This window comes from Cyrtonyx montezumae, unplaced genomic scaffold, assembly GCF_038088225.1.
Source record: "Cyrtonyx montezumae isolate F1298 unplaced genomic scaffold, pur_monq_1.0 scaffold_8, whole genome shotgun sequence".
NCBI lineage: Eukaryota > Metazoa > Chordata > Aves > Galliformes > Odontophoridae > Cyrtonyx > Cyrtonyx montezumae.
Window position 1 is genome coordinate 98,286,272 of NW_027072089.1, and position 17,194 is coordinate 98,303,465.

Sequence of the window (17,194 nt, forward strand, 5' to 3'; positions counted from 1 at the left end):
TGAAAGCAAGTTATTACACAGACGCGCACAGAATACAAAGTACAGCAAGCCAGGGCAGAAGGGAAGATGAAGATTCCAAATGCAACCACTATGAAACATCAGTGTGCTAGGGAAGAAATCTGGACTCTACTTATTAAAACTGTCTGCAGCTATTTTACCATTATGTGATCATTTTTCCTCTTTCTTCTTTACAAAAAGAATAATAAAGTCAAATAAGAGTATTTTCACCTTCTCTGAAGATATTATTCACATTGTTTTCTGCTAGAAAAGGCATATAGACCATCATTAAATAACAAATACAGCTTTTTAATAACCAAACATACACTTCTGTGATTTCTTTTGAATCATTAAATGTTGAAGCTCCATATTGGTTTAAGCTGCTTCCTTCTCCTGAAATGTCACTACCACTTCACCTACAAATAAGTATTCACAGGAAGCAATGGAGGAGCAGGTATTTATGTACACATCACTGCATGCAATCCAGATTCAACAAACTCAGTGAGCCCGACTAGCATCTGATGCTAGGTAGACAATGAGATCCCATTTTAATTAATAAGGTATTCACTTTTAACATTTTTATGCAAACACTCAGCAAGCATAATTTCTTATCTGAAGCACTGTACAACTGTAATGCACAGAGTAGTCCTGTGCAACAGCTATGTGCTGTTATGGAGGCAGAAATAGAGGAGCAGGGAAATGGCCATGTCTAGAGTTGTGTTCTAAATCAAAGATAAAAGCATATGGCTGTGCATCTATAATATGCAAATATGCCTAAAAGACAATGCAATCAGTAGCTACTTAGAAATGTTTGAGAAGCAATCTTTGTTTCTTCCTTCTCCTGTATTTAAGATAATTTTTTCTTGCTACTTAAAATATTACTTTGGAAACTTGAAAACACAAGACTAAACATTTATCTACAAAAAGGTAAAAGGCAGTTCCACATCTCAAATCTTCCACTTACATTATGTGCAGATATAAAAGCAGCTCACCAACTTCTACATTCAGTACTCTTGTTAAAGAGTTCATCATTACATGATAAATACAATCACCATCATTGATCTGTAAGTAATTATGTATTTACCAGACTCAATGATCGATAAGTCAGTTGAGCACAGAGATTAGATCCCAAAATTTTTACTCACTAGAGAATCTGGAAGCATAAGGAAAAATTGGTTGAAAACCCCTACAATTCCATTATGTATATCTGTTTTCTTAAGTACCCAAGAAGCTATTTTAAAATAAACAGTGCTCAAATAATCAGTTTTGTTTGAAAACTATTAAAATTTAAAATGATAAAAAAGAGAGCATTTTTCTTAGCTTAGTTTTTCCAGTTTTAGCAACCATTCAAAACGATTAGTTGTAATGAGGAGGATTTCCAGGATCTGATCAAAAGAAAGCTACAGCTGCAGGCAGGAAAGGGTTGGACTCCTCCTGCTGCATTGCAGGACAGTGCTGACCTTTTGGAACAGACTCACACAGGAGCAATCACAGGTCATTTATACACCTACCCACCATCCACTGGAATGTGAGTATATAGAATAGGTAATAGCAATCTGGCATCTCAACTGCCACATATGTTCAAATATGAACAGGTAGGCATAACCAACTTTAAATGAGTCCCTTCAGAAATGCAAATGGACAAACAGGTCTCAGAGAATAGCAACAATGCTCAAAAGTACAAAGAACCGTTAAGAAAGTTGATAGGAGGGTAAAAATAAATAAGATGGATCATATTGGAAGAAAGATAATATAAGAGAAATTCAATCTGTACCCAAGTTACCTAGGAAACAGAGTGTCTGTGTGCTGAATGGTTTAGAGAGGAAAAAATAGCATTGTTTAGAAAAAACAGCCTTTCAGAGAATTGCACAAACTTAGCAAACAGACCTGCAGGAACAAAGAGGCAGTTCAAATTCCCACCAGGCCCTACAACTGGCGTTCACAACGTTCCAACTCACGAAGTTTAAAATAAACACATTCCACATCTCTGAAGGTGAATATTTATAATGGATTTAGCAGCACCCTAGAATGGAGGTTTTGCTCTTGCAACATTAACAATGATTTTCAGAAAAAGGGGATCTAATACATGCACCCAAATTATCTAAATTTGAGATTAGAAGACGGTATCTAACTTTAGATCTGGGGGGGCTGGATTTCTAATCCTATCTTTAAGGAAGCCAATCCAAAAATGCTATTGCATTTCTCCTACATGAAACTGCCTTTTTTCTTGCTCCCTCCTTTTAATCTCCAATAGTACCTGCTCTGGACAGACGAGCAACTCCCAGTTTGAGACGAATGGCAATAGAGCTCACAAGATCACATCTCACTTTTATTGCTCAATTCTCAGTGACTCACGGTACGCAACTGTGACTGGCTACAACCATTCACAGAACTATTGGTTCTGATGGTAAAAAGTTGTGTGAAAAGTAAGAACTAGAAAAGCATTTTAACTTCCTGTAGCCTTTGGAACTGCCTGTAACAATTCCTCTAAACTCTCTGAAATAAAAAAACACTGTCTCAAAAGGTTTGCGAAGCTCAGGACAAATGTTTTTGCCCACAGCAGCCAGGAAGTAGGCAGAAATTGAAATTATATGGGCACATCCCAGGCACTGGATAATCTATAATGTGGCTCCTCTTCACTTCTTTTAATCTTCCCTTCCCTTTTTTCTAATTCCCACACCTCTTTGAAAAGTGTTTTTGCTATGATTTTCTTACATGGGGGAAGAGGATGTAGCTTCAGGTTTATACTGACGCAGGACAGAGGGAATCAAAAAATGAACAAAAAAGGAGAACCTGAATATTATCACAGGTTGAAAAAAACATTTTCCACTTGGATCTAGTAGCTAGGAAAACATCTTTCCTCTGCTGCAGAAGTATACCTTGCAGGCTGCTCTTCACATTACCTCCTCCCACTGCTACTGTTTTCATATAGAATTTCAGAGGAAAAATGGAAACAGATGGCCTGTTAGCATCTCAGGGTAAAACACAAGCACTGGGTGGGTCACCAGTCTAAAAACCACAGCTTGGAAAACTTTTATCTATTTTAAGTACCTTTATGATGACCATTTCAGTAGTATCTTAAAAGCAACGACACTATGCTAGGGCAAGAACACGCAGCACTTTATTTTATCCCTGTTTAAAGAATGCAGATGATCTTGATGATCTTTAATCAGTCAAAAAAATAATCCAGTTCCTCAGAAACTCCATCCAAGTTACTTCCATAGTTATGGGAAAAAGTTAACAAAAATAGAAAATGTTTGAGAATAAGTACTCCGTTTAGTTAAAGCTCAGTACTCACAACTAGAAAGTAGACTGGCCTAGAAATACATAGTAGGATGGCAGATTAGCACATCTTCGTCACTCACAACTGCAGGCCTGTGCCAGAATGGTCCATAACTTGTCAGAAAACAGGCAAAAGCCCAATTTCCAAAAGAGTCCTGTCTTGGCTGATTAAACCTAAGGCAGACTACCAAAGAAACAGAGCCTTATTGCAAGGTCTAACTCCACTAATAGATGTGGGCAGAAAAAAATGTTATAAATCCCAAATTTGCCTTCTATTTGAAGGTCATACTTCCAGTTTCACAAGTGACCGTGAAGACAGTCAGCCATTTGTACAGATGAGTCACAGCACAGCCTCTTTTCAGTTTTGTGTGGTGCAACTCACTGTGGATTTTCAGACAGGGAAAGATTCCAGCAGTCATCTCAGGCTGTCACTCAGGATTCAATATATTTGGACCACTTTTCCCAATTAACCACGTTTTAATTGCATGAAATGGATAGTAGACAGCCCTTTTTCATTAGAGTGGATATTTCTTCTTACAAGTCTCAAAAGTTAGGAACTGGTGCCTGGGGCTTTCTACTATTGAGAAAGTTCCACCAGAAGGAGTTTACACGTAAGAGGCTTCTTGTGTACACAGTACTGCAGTGACATATATAGCAAGAGGCTTTGAAGTCACACAGACTCTGACAGAGACATGGTCTTAAGCTCCTGCTTACTCCTACAGTATAAGGATCCATATCTGACCCTTAAAAGGTGATGAAGGGTAATGGAAATTTCTTGTTTTTGTCTACGTGGTTTCTGCTTAAACATGTCTTCTGTTGCAAAGCCACACTCTTGTTGGTTGATACTGCACATGGTCAACTAAAAATTTCAGTGGTATGCATCTATTTTCATATTGGCTTGTTCACTTTTCAATTACACAGAAACTTGTGTTACAAATTTAAACACCTAAGTCTGAAATATCAAATTAAGTTGCCTGGGGACGAGTGGAAATCTATGATATCTGGAAGACCTGGGAAGTTTGTAGCAGCAACATGTTTCTCTGTTTCTTTACTTTGAGGCTAGGCTCTATTAGCTGAAAAGTGTCTATGATCTCTGACTTCCAGATAGACATGATTTCACACCTGATGGCAGTAACTGAACATGGTCTTAACAGATTCAACAGAAGCCAAAGGTTAAACAACCACAGCTCCATCTTGCCTGCTTAAATGAGGTGCAGTGCATGGGCACAGAGTTTGGCCATAAGACTACTTTGAATCTGCAGAGGTTACACCACCACCACAAAGAGGTAAACCATTTTAACAACACACTGTGTTTGTCAGTAAGGACATGTGACTGCTGCTACCAGAGAAATGCATCTTCTGGGACTAAGAGATGATTTCAGTGTGTGGCAATAGTACTGCTCAGTGCAGCAGGAGAACAGGCCAGTACAGGGCAACTAGTAACTCTGCTATGATTTTTGCAGAGCTATCAAGAAGGTGGTGTCAAAAAAAAAAAAAAAAAAATCCCAGCAAAAATATTTCAACATTACAGTTGCTGAGCACTCAGTAGAAACCCAGATTGCAGGAAAGCTCTGACCTGCACTGCCCAGAAGAGCTCCCCAGATTCAACCCACAAGCCTTTCTCTTGGCTCTGAGCTCATGGCAGGACAAGAGAACTTGAGTGAAACTGCAGTGTCAGCAGGGAGGCAGAGGTAACTTGGACATGAAAGCTGTTCCCATTGGGAGAGAAGCAAGAAACAAAAAAAATACTCAATTGTGTCGACCCTATCACAGAATTTCACTCACAGATACTGTCCCTGCCCCTTTAATTAAAAAAAAAAAACAAAACCAAATAACATGAGTAATCTTGTGAACATACAATCACTGTTTTATGTAGGGGGATATAGTGTGTCTAAAGCTTGAAAACACATAAGGTAGTTCACAGCGATTGTACTAATGAAATCTTTACTTTGAAGGGAGAGAGGAACAGAATGGTAACTCACAGGAGATGTTGTTAATCGAAGGATTGCTCCATTTTTTATCTCATTGCGATTCTGAAAGAGAAAGACAATAGAGTTTTCTTTAAGACATATAAAAAGATCAAATATTCATTGAACAAAATGTCTTACTAAAACAGGAACAACATTTTTCCCTTGTTTGCATGCAAAAGCTTTCCTCTTTGACATGTGCGCTAATGTGTATGCAGTATCTTCCCTGTTACAGCTTCAAGAAATCAGCAGCTTTAACAAATCTGAAATCTTTTGTGAATGATTTCATATTTTTCAAAGTTTAGCTTCTACTGGCAACTTCTAAATATTTATTTGAAATATACTGTCCACAGTGTCTGGCTCTAATACTGTGCCACATAGTTGAAGAGTTTGTAAGTTTGCTAAAACCTGTCATTAAACATCTGCAGGACTTAAGTTTTATCCCACTGGCTCTCCATTTTCTATAACAAGAACATGCTGACCTAAACCACTGGAACCAAATGCTGAGCTCTGCCACCACGACTTTGCATTCTCCCTCCAAGTAAAAAAAAAAAAGCCCTGCTGTTAGCAGTAACTAAAGTTCAACCATGCTGTAAGTCATTCTCCTAACCCTGCTGGCAGAAAGAGGGGGCATTAAACATTTTATTTTGGTTAAGCTTGTATGAGATGCTCAATTAAACTAAAGCTAAGGGTAGATCAAAAAGCTACCATGGTATAAGCTACAGGGTACACTTACAGTGTCCTCACAGCTTTGTGGGCAATGCTCAAATGCATGGTCTCACTGTGTGGTTAGCACAGGGGAGCCTGCTTCCCTTGCAGCAAGCTGTCTCTTGCACCTACAGTTACAAAGTACTGGGGCACTGTACTTAGCATTACCAGTGTACTAACAGGCACTGACCACATCTGCACAATGCAGTGTATGCTCACAGTCACATTTATGGCTCCTTTGTCTGTTTGCTCATGGGCTGATATCCTAAGTTGACAAAGGAATCTGAGGAATCCCTTATAGACTGAGAGAGAAGGGCTAATTTTGCTCTAAACATCTCATTGCAGGTTTTCTGCAGTCTGATGTTTAGCCAAATAAATTAAGATAGATTTATTCTCAGGCAGTTTATCCCAGTTTGATTTCTTCTCTCAGCTCTCAATCAAATGCATTTCAAAACCAAAATGCTAAAAACAGGACAAATCTTGCTTGAAACCAGGACAAGTAGTCCCAAAATAAAACTCCAGCACATTGTCTCTTTCTTGGAATGTAAGTCCTCTGTGGGATTGGTTCTAGTTACCCGCAGGATCACCGTCCACCCACACCACTTCTTCACTCTAAATGAAGTACTTAAAGTGTCAGACAACACAGCGGGTACAAGGGAGACGTTTTTTATGGCATCTTTGTTTGCATATGCAGCTAACTCATCTCACCCCTTAGCAATCTTCTCCTGAGAGTGTCATCGCCTTCCTGCCAGAGCAGCCCCAGGGATGCCAGCCAGATTCTACTCTTCAGAGAGTTAAAAAAAGGCTAAATACACAACAGAGATAACACTAACAACGTGCCAAATTTGTTCCTCCAGTAGTAAAACAGCATCAGATCCAGCTATACTTCTCCTCATATCTAAGCAATCTCTACGAAGCAGCAAAGTTGCATTTGTGAGGTTTAATCTCAATCAGCACTGAAACAAACTCACTTTGCAAACACTTGAGGCAGCTTAAACTGTTACCACTTCCTGATTTGTGGAACTCAATAAAAATAATTGTTTCAGGACTGATAGCCAGCCTCAACTACCACTGCCTCCATAAGCAGCTTAGGCTAAGCCTCCAGACCTCATCTGGGCTAGGCCAGCATATGTGCATATGCATGCATGGAGTCCCATCAGTTTCATTTGGATGAGGACAAACTTAGAGGACAAGGAAAATGTTGTGGACCACAGCAAGGTAGTTGATACTGTTTCCCAAAGCATTCTCCTGGAGAAGCTGTTCATAGCTTGGGTAGATGTACGTAAAAAACTGTCTGGACAGCCAGGCCAAAAAAGATTGCTAACAACGGAAGATAATCTGGCTGGCAGACCAGCACTGGTGGTGTTCTCCAAGGCTCTGCACTGGAGCCAGACCTATGAGAAGCAGCTGAGGGAACTGGGGCAGTCTGGAAAAGAGAAGACCTCTGGAGGCCTCATCCTTCTCAACAGTTACCCAACAAGAGGCTGCAGTGAAGAGGTGTCCACCTCTTTTCTTAAGCGAAAATGATAAGACACCAAGTGATGACCTCTTGTTGCAGCAGAGGAGATTAAGATTGGATATCAGGAAGAATTTTTCTTCATGGAAAGGCTGGTCAGGCACTTCAACAGGCTGCCCAGGGAGGTGGTGAGTCCCCATTCCTGGAGATGTTTGAGACACGTGGATACCGCACTTCAGGACATAGTTTAGTGGTGAACTTGATAAGACTTGGTAGTGTTATGTTGATGGCAGGACTTGATGACCTTGATTCTATGGTTCTACTAGTCCACTAACACTACTTTGAAAGCACTGAAGTGAAGTAAATAGACAGTTCTTAAACATAAATAAAGAGCACCCACACAAGCTTATTTTTCAGCAGCACAATTTTAATCACAGAGTTTCTCCTGTTTCCTGCTATAATTAACGTGAACTATCAAATAAGCCACACCAATGAGCTTGTGGTGTAACAAGTCATTTCGTCTGGGCCAGAACAGTCACCTGTGCAAACATCCTTAGCCCTTTGCAAACACAAGGTGCTAGGCTTTTTGTGAGGAGACAATTGCTGTGATATCAAGAGACCTGAAGACTTTACTGAGCAGCTGAGCACTACAAAATGGAGTGAGGGTGTCCCTTCAAAACTTTACTTCATACGTGCTCCCTTATCTACCTTGCACCAGGTCTGCTCACAGGTCAGTCTCACAACCTCACTAAAGAGGCAGAGAACAGTCTTGGAAAGAGTTTTCTGTCAGGCTAATAAACAGAAATAAGCTCTGCAAGGGCTCAGCACCAGCACTAACACAAGAAAGATAGCTAAATCACATATTTGGGAGCAATGAAACTGTTGTGGAGAGAAAAGAACAAGGAAAACGTGAGGGGGAAATCATACCTTCCCTTTATGGTAGAAGTAAACTGTCAACCACAGCCTGAAAGCCATTGTTTTACCTTCACTTCAGTCTGAAAGCATGCTTAACACTTCATTCACTTACAGTTTTGTCATAAGCTGACACCCTAACCCATAAAAAGTTGGGCTCAGGCTAAAATGCTCTGCTCAGTCAAGCACGCAGGTTAAAAAACAAACCTCTAATTACATAAGAACAATTCTTGTGGATAGATATCTCTCTATAGCCAGAAGAATTTTAAAACAAGAATAAAAAGGGAAGCTGATAAACCACCTGAAGTTCAGACACCACATGCAGACAAACAAGAGAAAGCTATTCCCTAGTGATTGGATGTCAGCAGGTTCTACGTAAAAGAGCAAAGGAACAGGAGTGCACACACAGTATAAAAGCATCCCTCTAAGTTTTGTTGGGGCCTGTTTATTTACCGAGCTAAATCTGAGACTCCAAAGGTTTCACACTCAAAGCTCTACTGCAGGTCAGAGCCCACAGCCCACAAGAGCATAGATGTTTATCTAATCATGCCTTGCTCACAAAAAAGTACATCTTTCTGTCCTGTCCTATAACCGTAAACTCAGTCACTGTTGTCACGAGAGCCAGCTTTTCTTCAATTTCTGATCTAGATGAAGACTTAAGGAATATTGCCCATGCATTTTACTCAAAAGTTTCCAAAGCATCAAGTTTCTAACGCAGCAGTCTAGCCAAAATTTGCAAAGCATTAGTTGCTCCCCAATCAAAAATCCAATTTCATTTATCCACGCTACCTAATGATTTAAGCACCTACCAGGAAACAGCCTTAAAGCATACAATTAAGCCAAGAGGATTTCCTACGTGAACTGTGTGATGCCGTGTTCAGCGTGCCAGCTAATTTCAATCGCAACATTTATACACAGTTAATCTGCTTAGCATTAGGGACAGCATCCTGCGGATTGCCTTTCTACAATAACAGAACGTCACTCCAGCTCAGCAGCCTGGCTTTGGCAATTGCACTCATACGCACCGCAGTTATTCAGGACAGGGTGCACCACCACCTGCAGGGTTAGGGGGCAGCTCTTCCAAGACATTTCTGATCTCAATGTTTCTCATGTGTACATAAGGTTTATAGACATGGCTCACGCTGTTTATATGCATTAAGAAAGCTTACTCCTCTGCAACTTATTCCTGATCCTAAGGAAACCGTGACAAGAAAATCTGTTATAAACATTATCTAGGACTAAGACAACAGTCACATAATGGATACAAATAAGTCCCACTTGCAATATTACACCTAGCAAGCATCTACACTCAAAAGATTTCATTCTAACTGGATATATAGTATTTCCAAGCACCGCAGCTCTGCACAATGCTTTCTGAGCTGAGTTTGCAACACGCAACTACAATAATACAAATACAAAAACTACAAAACTGCAAGAGTAGAGGATGCCCAGACTGCTTGGTTTGTATTCTCTTCTTAGGGACTTCAAACTTTCAAGTCCACCAGCTGGAGCAACACGAACCCAAATCATTTTCCACAAGATTGTCACTTCTCAAAACACCGCCTTTATTATGCCATAGTCAGCTTTGCTCAAAATTCATACAAGAGGCTTGCATGTAAACAGCAGGGTTAACAGAACATTAGGAGTCCTCCAAACCCTGGGGAGGGGTGATGGTATGTGCATTTGCTTTCAAAAGATGCTATCAAAAAAACTGCCATTTCTTGAGAGCTTTTCTGGAGGCAGACTTCAGTGAAAAAAAAAAAAAAAACAACCATCAAACAACACTGAGGTTTATTTTGCCATGTATTTGCATTATAATAACCTCCTATACCAAGCAAAATATCTCATAATTCAGTTTACTGCAATAGATTGGATGTTGAATGTTTTCTCAACATATTTGAGGAAAACCTACGAGCACTGATTGCTGTGCTTACAGCTCACTCAGCACTATTTTTACCCTTGACTAGTTTTACTCACAGGCATCTCTAACCAGGCTAATGAACAACAGCCAAGAAACCCAAAATTCTTTACATATTTACATCATTAAGTAGTTGATTCTTCCCTATTTCCACACCACTGTTATTTTATTATACCTTCCTCCGAACTAACACAACAAAAAATTAGAGTTATAAAATATACTCGGTGCTTGAGTTAGCAGCTCCATTAACATCTTCATCAAGATGAGTATGGGCAAGTATGATAACTAACTGCCATTTTTGATTGTGCATAATGACTATCATTAAGTTACAACTGAGGAGAAGACAGGTCTCTCTTAAAGAACTGACTCAGTGTGCTGCAGCAGCCAGATAATGTCACGCATCATCAGGAGTGCTATTTTAAACCAGCCAGAAAACATAATTTCATTTTGACACAATAACTTCATGCAGTTGAATGTGTGGTCCCTTACCTTAATCATGGCCCTGCCTTCGCTAGATTCATTTGTATCTGCACTGCCCACTATGGGCTCTGTGTCTGAGAGGGAGCCCTTTCAGCTAAAACTTGGTCTCTAAGAACAAAAGATGGCAAAGGAGCTGGACCACTGCAGCTGTTCAGCTTACATCACAGCCTCACAAATGGTTACCCTGTCAGATCTGAAGGTGTGATAAACAGCAGTACAGGGGACTGGAAGAGCATGGAGCTGGGGAAGAACATTGTTCCTGTTGGCTTCACTGCTAAAGCCAGAATGTGGTGACAGTATCACAACAACTACTGGGAATAAAATGCTAACACTGAGGGATTTTTGGCCATCACTAAGATCAACTCAGCACATAATGATAGTAGTGTCATTTTCTACATTGTTTTTAATCAAACTGTTCTTAAATTATTGAATTAAATTTTACTCATTGAGTTTATTGACCGTAGTCCACTTTTATTCAGTTGCTATTTAAGTTGGATTTTTTGTTTTAATCTGATGCCTTTTAAGACATCCACTCTATGATTTTTATCTTCTTACCAGCCACCTCTGTTTCCTTATGTGCTTATAGCACGAAAAGGAGAAACGCAGATACTGAGTTCCCTGCATTTATTTTGAGACTTCTGTGCCCTTCTGCAAAGGGACTTGTCTTCACCTTGCTCTCATTGCCAACATTCAGCTCCTTGCTGTGCTTACACGTGGAAAATCATTTTAACCCTTGCCTTCCTCAAGCTGGGAAGCAGGCTAGAGTCACAGGTGCTTATCCTTTCTGAAAGGTGGTTTTGCTTGTGACTGAATTTTTGCTGAATACAACTTGTAGTTGTAGATTCATGTGAAATTCCATCATGCCATTAAAGGCTCCTTGTGTGGGAGTATATGCAAATGACAGGACAAGAAGAGAACAATTTGTAGAGTGGATTCTTTTTGAAGGCTTTTTCATTCACATTTTTAGCATTTTAACTGTTTTCATAAATCAACTGAATTTCGGTGAGTTGGAAGACTGAATAACTAAGGTTTCCGATCCACTGAAGGACCTCCTACTAAGCTGAGAATGGAAATTAGAACAGAAGCAGAGAATTAGAGATATTATAAAGTGACCTCCTCCTTTTACGCACCCTTTTGCATTACTCATTTAAATATACTCATTAGTAATGATACATAAATGATCCAGACTTGAACTGGACCAGTGTCCAGCATTCACTCTACCATCAGTGTGATATGGCACTCCCCTCACACTGTTGAACTTATTATTGTGGCACCTGCACAGAAACTGCCAATGCTATAGGCAGCACACAGGGTCAGACTGGTCACACTCCTACCTGCTTGATGGTTGCTACTAACATTGCCCTGAAGACTCCAGCGAAAAACAAAAAAACAAAAAAAAAAACACAAAGGGGGACATGAGTGTACTTCTCCAGTGGACAGTAGCAAAATTTGACTATGGATATGTTTACATGACTTTCAATTCCACTTCACTGAGGTTGACTTCAAGGACAGTGGTCATCCTTCTCAAGCAAACTTGTCCCAGTTTTCAGGAATTTAAATATTCAAAAAAAATTATTCAGTTCTATCAAACTGTTAAATGTTCTAGTCCCTCTGTGTACACATTTTTCTGAAATTAATTTGTAAATTTGCCTCACAAACCAGCTAAATAGGAAAGGCTCTGAAAATATTTGTCCTTTTGTTACAGCACTAGCATGTTAGCACAGTACACTACAGACAATGGGCAACTGTTCCAGTTTAGCAGATATATGAAACAGTTCTATAGGAGATTCAGCTGACAGAAGAATGTTCTTTAAACGCTCTTCATCCTTGAAGAAGAGCCTATTTAGAGAGATGGGTGGTTTTATAAGGTGCAGTGAAACACCATTACAGCTTACCACTGAACAAGGACCATCCTGATTTCTCCTCCATTTCCCAGGAGGTGCTGTCACTGCCTTCATACTAGCTACACTTTTTATTTTTTTTTTTGGACAACTTCTCAGAGTGGTGTGGGAAGTGGAAATCATCTCATCCCATTTTAATTCATTACCTTTGCTTAACAAAGACTGCATGATCTGATGTAAGGCACAAGGCAAGACCCTGGAATTGTGCCACAAAATGCACTGGAGAGGAGTTAAAGAAAGCATGGGAAGAGGAGGGAAATTTGGCTTTTCTTAACAGCTAGGACATCTTCTATTCTTCAACTGGACATTAAACTATCTTACACTGATATGGAATGAACCTGTGATTACAGTCAGATTTTGCCACAAACAGAGAAGGGATGCCTTACTTACAGACTCTGTCTGAGGGGAAGGGCACAGGCAAGGCAGGAACAGCAGGATGCCCATATTAAAGGAATACAAGCACCTGCAGGCTTCCCCTTAAACAAGTCTCAGTGCAGTTTCACATTTATTACTTGCAAAATGAGCTGTCTCTCTTTCCTGCTTACGCTATAATACTCACTTCTGTCTTTTCCCTGACAAATCTGTCAAAACCTCAAAATGGTAAATTTTCTGTTGGGTTAGTTCCCTTACTGACTCATGCAGTAGTTATACAACTGTTTATGCCATGGAGAAACAGTGGTAGGAATGAACAAGAGACTGAAAAGCGAGACTTCATCTTATTATAACAAGGTATGATTTTGATTGTCAAAGGTGACTTCAAATCACCATCCTAGCTTGGGTCGTCTTCTACTTCTCTTAAGAACAGCATCCGATAAGGAGCTATTGCTCCTTCTCTGGCCCTCAGGGGTACTGTACATGAACGCATGGAGTGAATTGCACCGGAGTACTAATTTCAACATGACAAACCCTTTTATTTATTTTTAAAGTCCATTTCACTTCCCTGTCTGATTTCCCCACATGACCTCACCAACAATAGCATACGCCCAGCTAAGTCCATCTTTCCTGATGTTTAGTTTTTAGGGCACTGCACTTATGTTCTAACTTCTCGGAGGGCAAGGTACTGCTTGTTATCTGCCTCTAACTTCCATGTTATGAGTACAACTGTCTGTGGTTATTTGAAATGGGGAACTGACATGGTTAAAAATAACGCGTGCCTTTTCTTTTTTAATCCATCAGAAGGATGTCTGCACATAGCACTGTCACTCTGCACAGCAAGTGGTACTTAATGATGATGGTTTTGCAGATGACTCCACCTGAGGATGAATAAATCATGCAAAGTACGGACTTTTTTAGGGTGTGGTTTCAAAAGAATTCAAGCTAGGGTAACTGTAAATTTATGGAAAAAACAGCACAGTTAAGCATTCTTTTCCCCCTTCCTTTCTTGATTCTTACATTCCCTAACATTCTAGTGACAGCATGGCTGTAAAGTAAGTCAGATCCAACCATGAATCTAACAGAAGAAAACTCTGGATATTTTCCTCCTTTTTTGCGAGCATAGTGAGGAGGAACAGGAAACTTTCAGACTTAATGACTGATCATGTTGCTGAATGGCTGTAAATCTAATGCAAGGAAAGCATTTTCAGCCCACCATTTACTTGTTGTAGAGTCGGACATCATTAGGTATACACTATTTCCATACCATGGCTATAATTTGCTTTATTTGCTAGCTTCAGTAATCTTTGAATAGGGACAGGTAAATAGCATGCAGGAAGCTTCCACTCATCAATGCTTATTTTTTCCAAGGAAAATGCTATCTTTAAATTCTGAAGTGAAAATCCATGAGATAGTCTCCCTGTTACCAGCAATCTCCCATAAAATATTACAAAAGATTAACTACCCCACTATTTCCTCTAAAACAGAACAGTCCTGTTATGCCAAGAAATACAACATCAATAATTACCCATAACTTTTAACTATTACCTTATTAAAAGTCCTAGCAACTAAAAATGAATTTAAATAATTTCCCACTGAGTCAGTCCATTGTTATATCTAACCACATATTCTATCTCCAGCTCTAAGAGAAGAAAATGCTGTTCAGCATCATGACCTGACCGCTTTTGTTCCCTTCATGTTTCCTCAGCATTCTCTTTTCTTGTACTGCAGATGTTAAAGGAAGCCTCGCATTGTGAGGCAGCTGCTCAACTCCCTGAATCGTTTCTAGCTTTTCATCACATTTTTTCTGACACTGCCACATCCAGTTTAAGATATGAAGATCAGTCTCACCCCAAAATGAACTGCATGAAGACACTCGGCTGTCTGTCCCTGGATTTCTAGTTCTGCCAGCAAAGGAGTACAGTGGACAGAACCCCAAGTTATGGTATTCAGTCCAGAAAACCATATAGCACACACAATTATACAGTCATTTTCTACTCCTTACATAGCATCTTCTGTTTTAAAACGGAGCTTACCAAGGCTATAGTGCTCCTGAGTTATTCCACCTGATGCACACAAACATATGTTCAACTACAACCTGGACTGGATAAAGCAGAGATTACTTTTATTCTGATATGACCCTGGTTCAGGACTCAGGTTCCCAGATGCCTGACCTGTCTGGAAATCCTCTCCATGATAACAAGGGCATTTCACAAAGAGATGTATATCACAATACAGTAACAGTCAAACACATCGTGATTAAAACACCAACTATGATTGAGCTTAAGAGCTGTGCCTACTTGCTTTTTTTGCTGATGCAACTTTTATTTCTAAAGTGTTTAAAAAAAAACAAGCAAACACAAAATAGCAACAAACAACTGCCAAACTACATAATTAATGTTTTCCACTGCCCTTTCACAGATTTAGCCAAACCTGGGGGAGCTGTCCAAACTGCATCTCCTGCAATAAACCCTATCTCCAGGAGAAACACAGTTTGACTCGAGATCTGCTAGACTGCCCTTATTGCAGTCTGAAGGAGTTACAGCTAGAGGCATTTTTCCAAGTACAGACATAAAAAAAAAGGAAGAGACAGAAAGAACTGAGTGTTATTTTCACTTATGTATGGTATAATCAGCAAATATAGGTCAGCTACAAAAGATAAGTAGTTCTGCATATGACAACCAAAACACAGACATGTTGTTTGCCACCCAAAAACATAAATAATTGTAAGCCATGTGTTGATGGTCTTACACTGTAACGAGAAACTTGAAGTGAAAATGTTATCTTGTACGAGGTTTCATTAAACTAATTTTCTTTCTGGTAAGTTTAAGCATACTTAAAAAGAACACCAAACATCTCTACCTGGAGGACCTCAAATTAGGAGTCACCCAGGCTCTGCAGAAACATGACTTACACATGGTGTCATTACTCTGAGAGCAGTAAAAATATTTACTTAACTGAAGCTGTAGCAAAAGAGTTGCTCGTTTCCTTCTAAGAGGTAAATTAAAGTAACATTTCTTTTATGGCCTAGTCATTAGTGCTGTAGCTTCACTAAGGCACATGTATTTCCCCTCATACCCAGAGTTTTTCATGTTTTAATTCAGAAAGCAACAGTATCTCACTATACACAAATGAAGGGAAGTATACAGAAGGGGTGATAGCCTATACAAGCCTCTCTTTACAGCCTCCATCCAACGAATAGTGATAAACACTGAGCAATATCTAATAAAAGTCACAGACATCTGAGTAATACTGGTGGCATTTAGAGCTCTTCTCTCTTATTTATGTGACTCAGAGTCAAACACTGCATATTTTCTGTAGAGAATAAACAACCTCAGTCCTCCCAGCAGTATGATCCAAACTGTTCTACAAGACAATCCTTTTCCATCCACAGTGTAAGTTAAATACTTGCAAAGGCATCACACTCCCTTTTATGCAGAACAGTAAATGTCTATCTTCTCCAAAACCACAGGATCCTACTCACCAAAGGTGGAAGCAAAGCCCGAAAGGCTCCTCTGGTCGTATCGGGACAAATTTCTTCCACAAATCTTTGTATTTTGTTCAACCCTTCTTGGAAATATGCACAGTCCTACCCAGAGTCTAAACATCAACAGGCAGATTCAGCTGTGTCTAACTTATTGAAGAAAGTTGCATCACAAAGCAGGAAAATTAGCAAAGCAGTCTCAATGCTTTATTTGGGTAGAGGAAAAATGCAGCAGTCAATAATTACTTTAACAGATTTCCTTGACATGCCCTTTTAAGTGCCTGTCAATTCAAACTTGAAAAGAGATTATTTTTTATTTTTATTTTAAGAGAAAAAGCAGGAGAACCCAAAACAAACTATGACATGTTGAGAAGGTTGACTGAGGTGACAAACAGTTAAATGAAAAACTGGACTGCTGGAAAAAAAAATAAAGCAGAACTCTTATGAGCAACTGCTCCAGTAATCTTGCTAAATTTAGTTTTTCTAAATGCTCAACTGTGTCTAAGTTCCCTCTGTTTCTTGGGTGGGGTTAAGAATTACAGCAAGAGAAAAGTTAGTTCATGTCTCAGTCATGTTTAGCAGTTCCTAAACAACAGTGAAATGCAAAACAAAACAAAACCACTCCTCAGTTTAAAAGTAAGCCAAAACTGAACTGATAACAAGGCAGTACAAGAGCTCTCTACCTCCATACAGCTAAGCTCAGGTCTATTTAGTTCA

The 17,194-nt window shown here is 39.5% G+C and overlaps 1 protein-coding gene across 4 annotated transcripts in view; it reads right to left on the bottom strand.

The window, feature by feature from the left end:
- The window catches only part of LOC136058699 (engulfment and cell motility protein 1), a 188,360-nt gene that overhangs the window by 110,146 nt on the left and 61,020 nt on the right, over window positions 1-17,194 (bottom strand). For 3 of the 4 annotated variants that reach the window (XM_065752356.1, XM_065752355.1, XM_065752354.1), the window contains exon 6: window positions 5,262-5,312. In XM_065752356.1, coding sequence (XP_065608428.1) covers window positions 5,262-5,312 — 51 coding nt within the window. Of the gene's footprint in view, window positions 1-5,261; window positions 5,313-9,347; window positions 9,402-17,194 lie in introns of those variants that run through there. The other variant, XM_065752357.1, reaches the window with a different exon arrangement.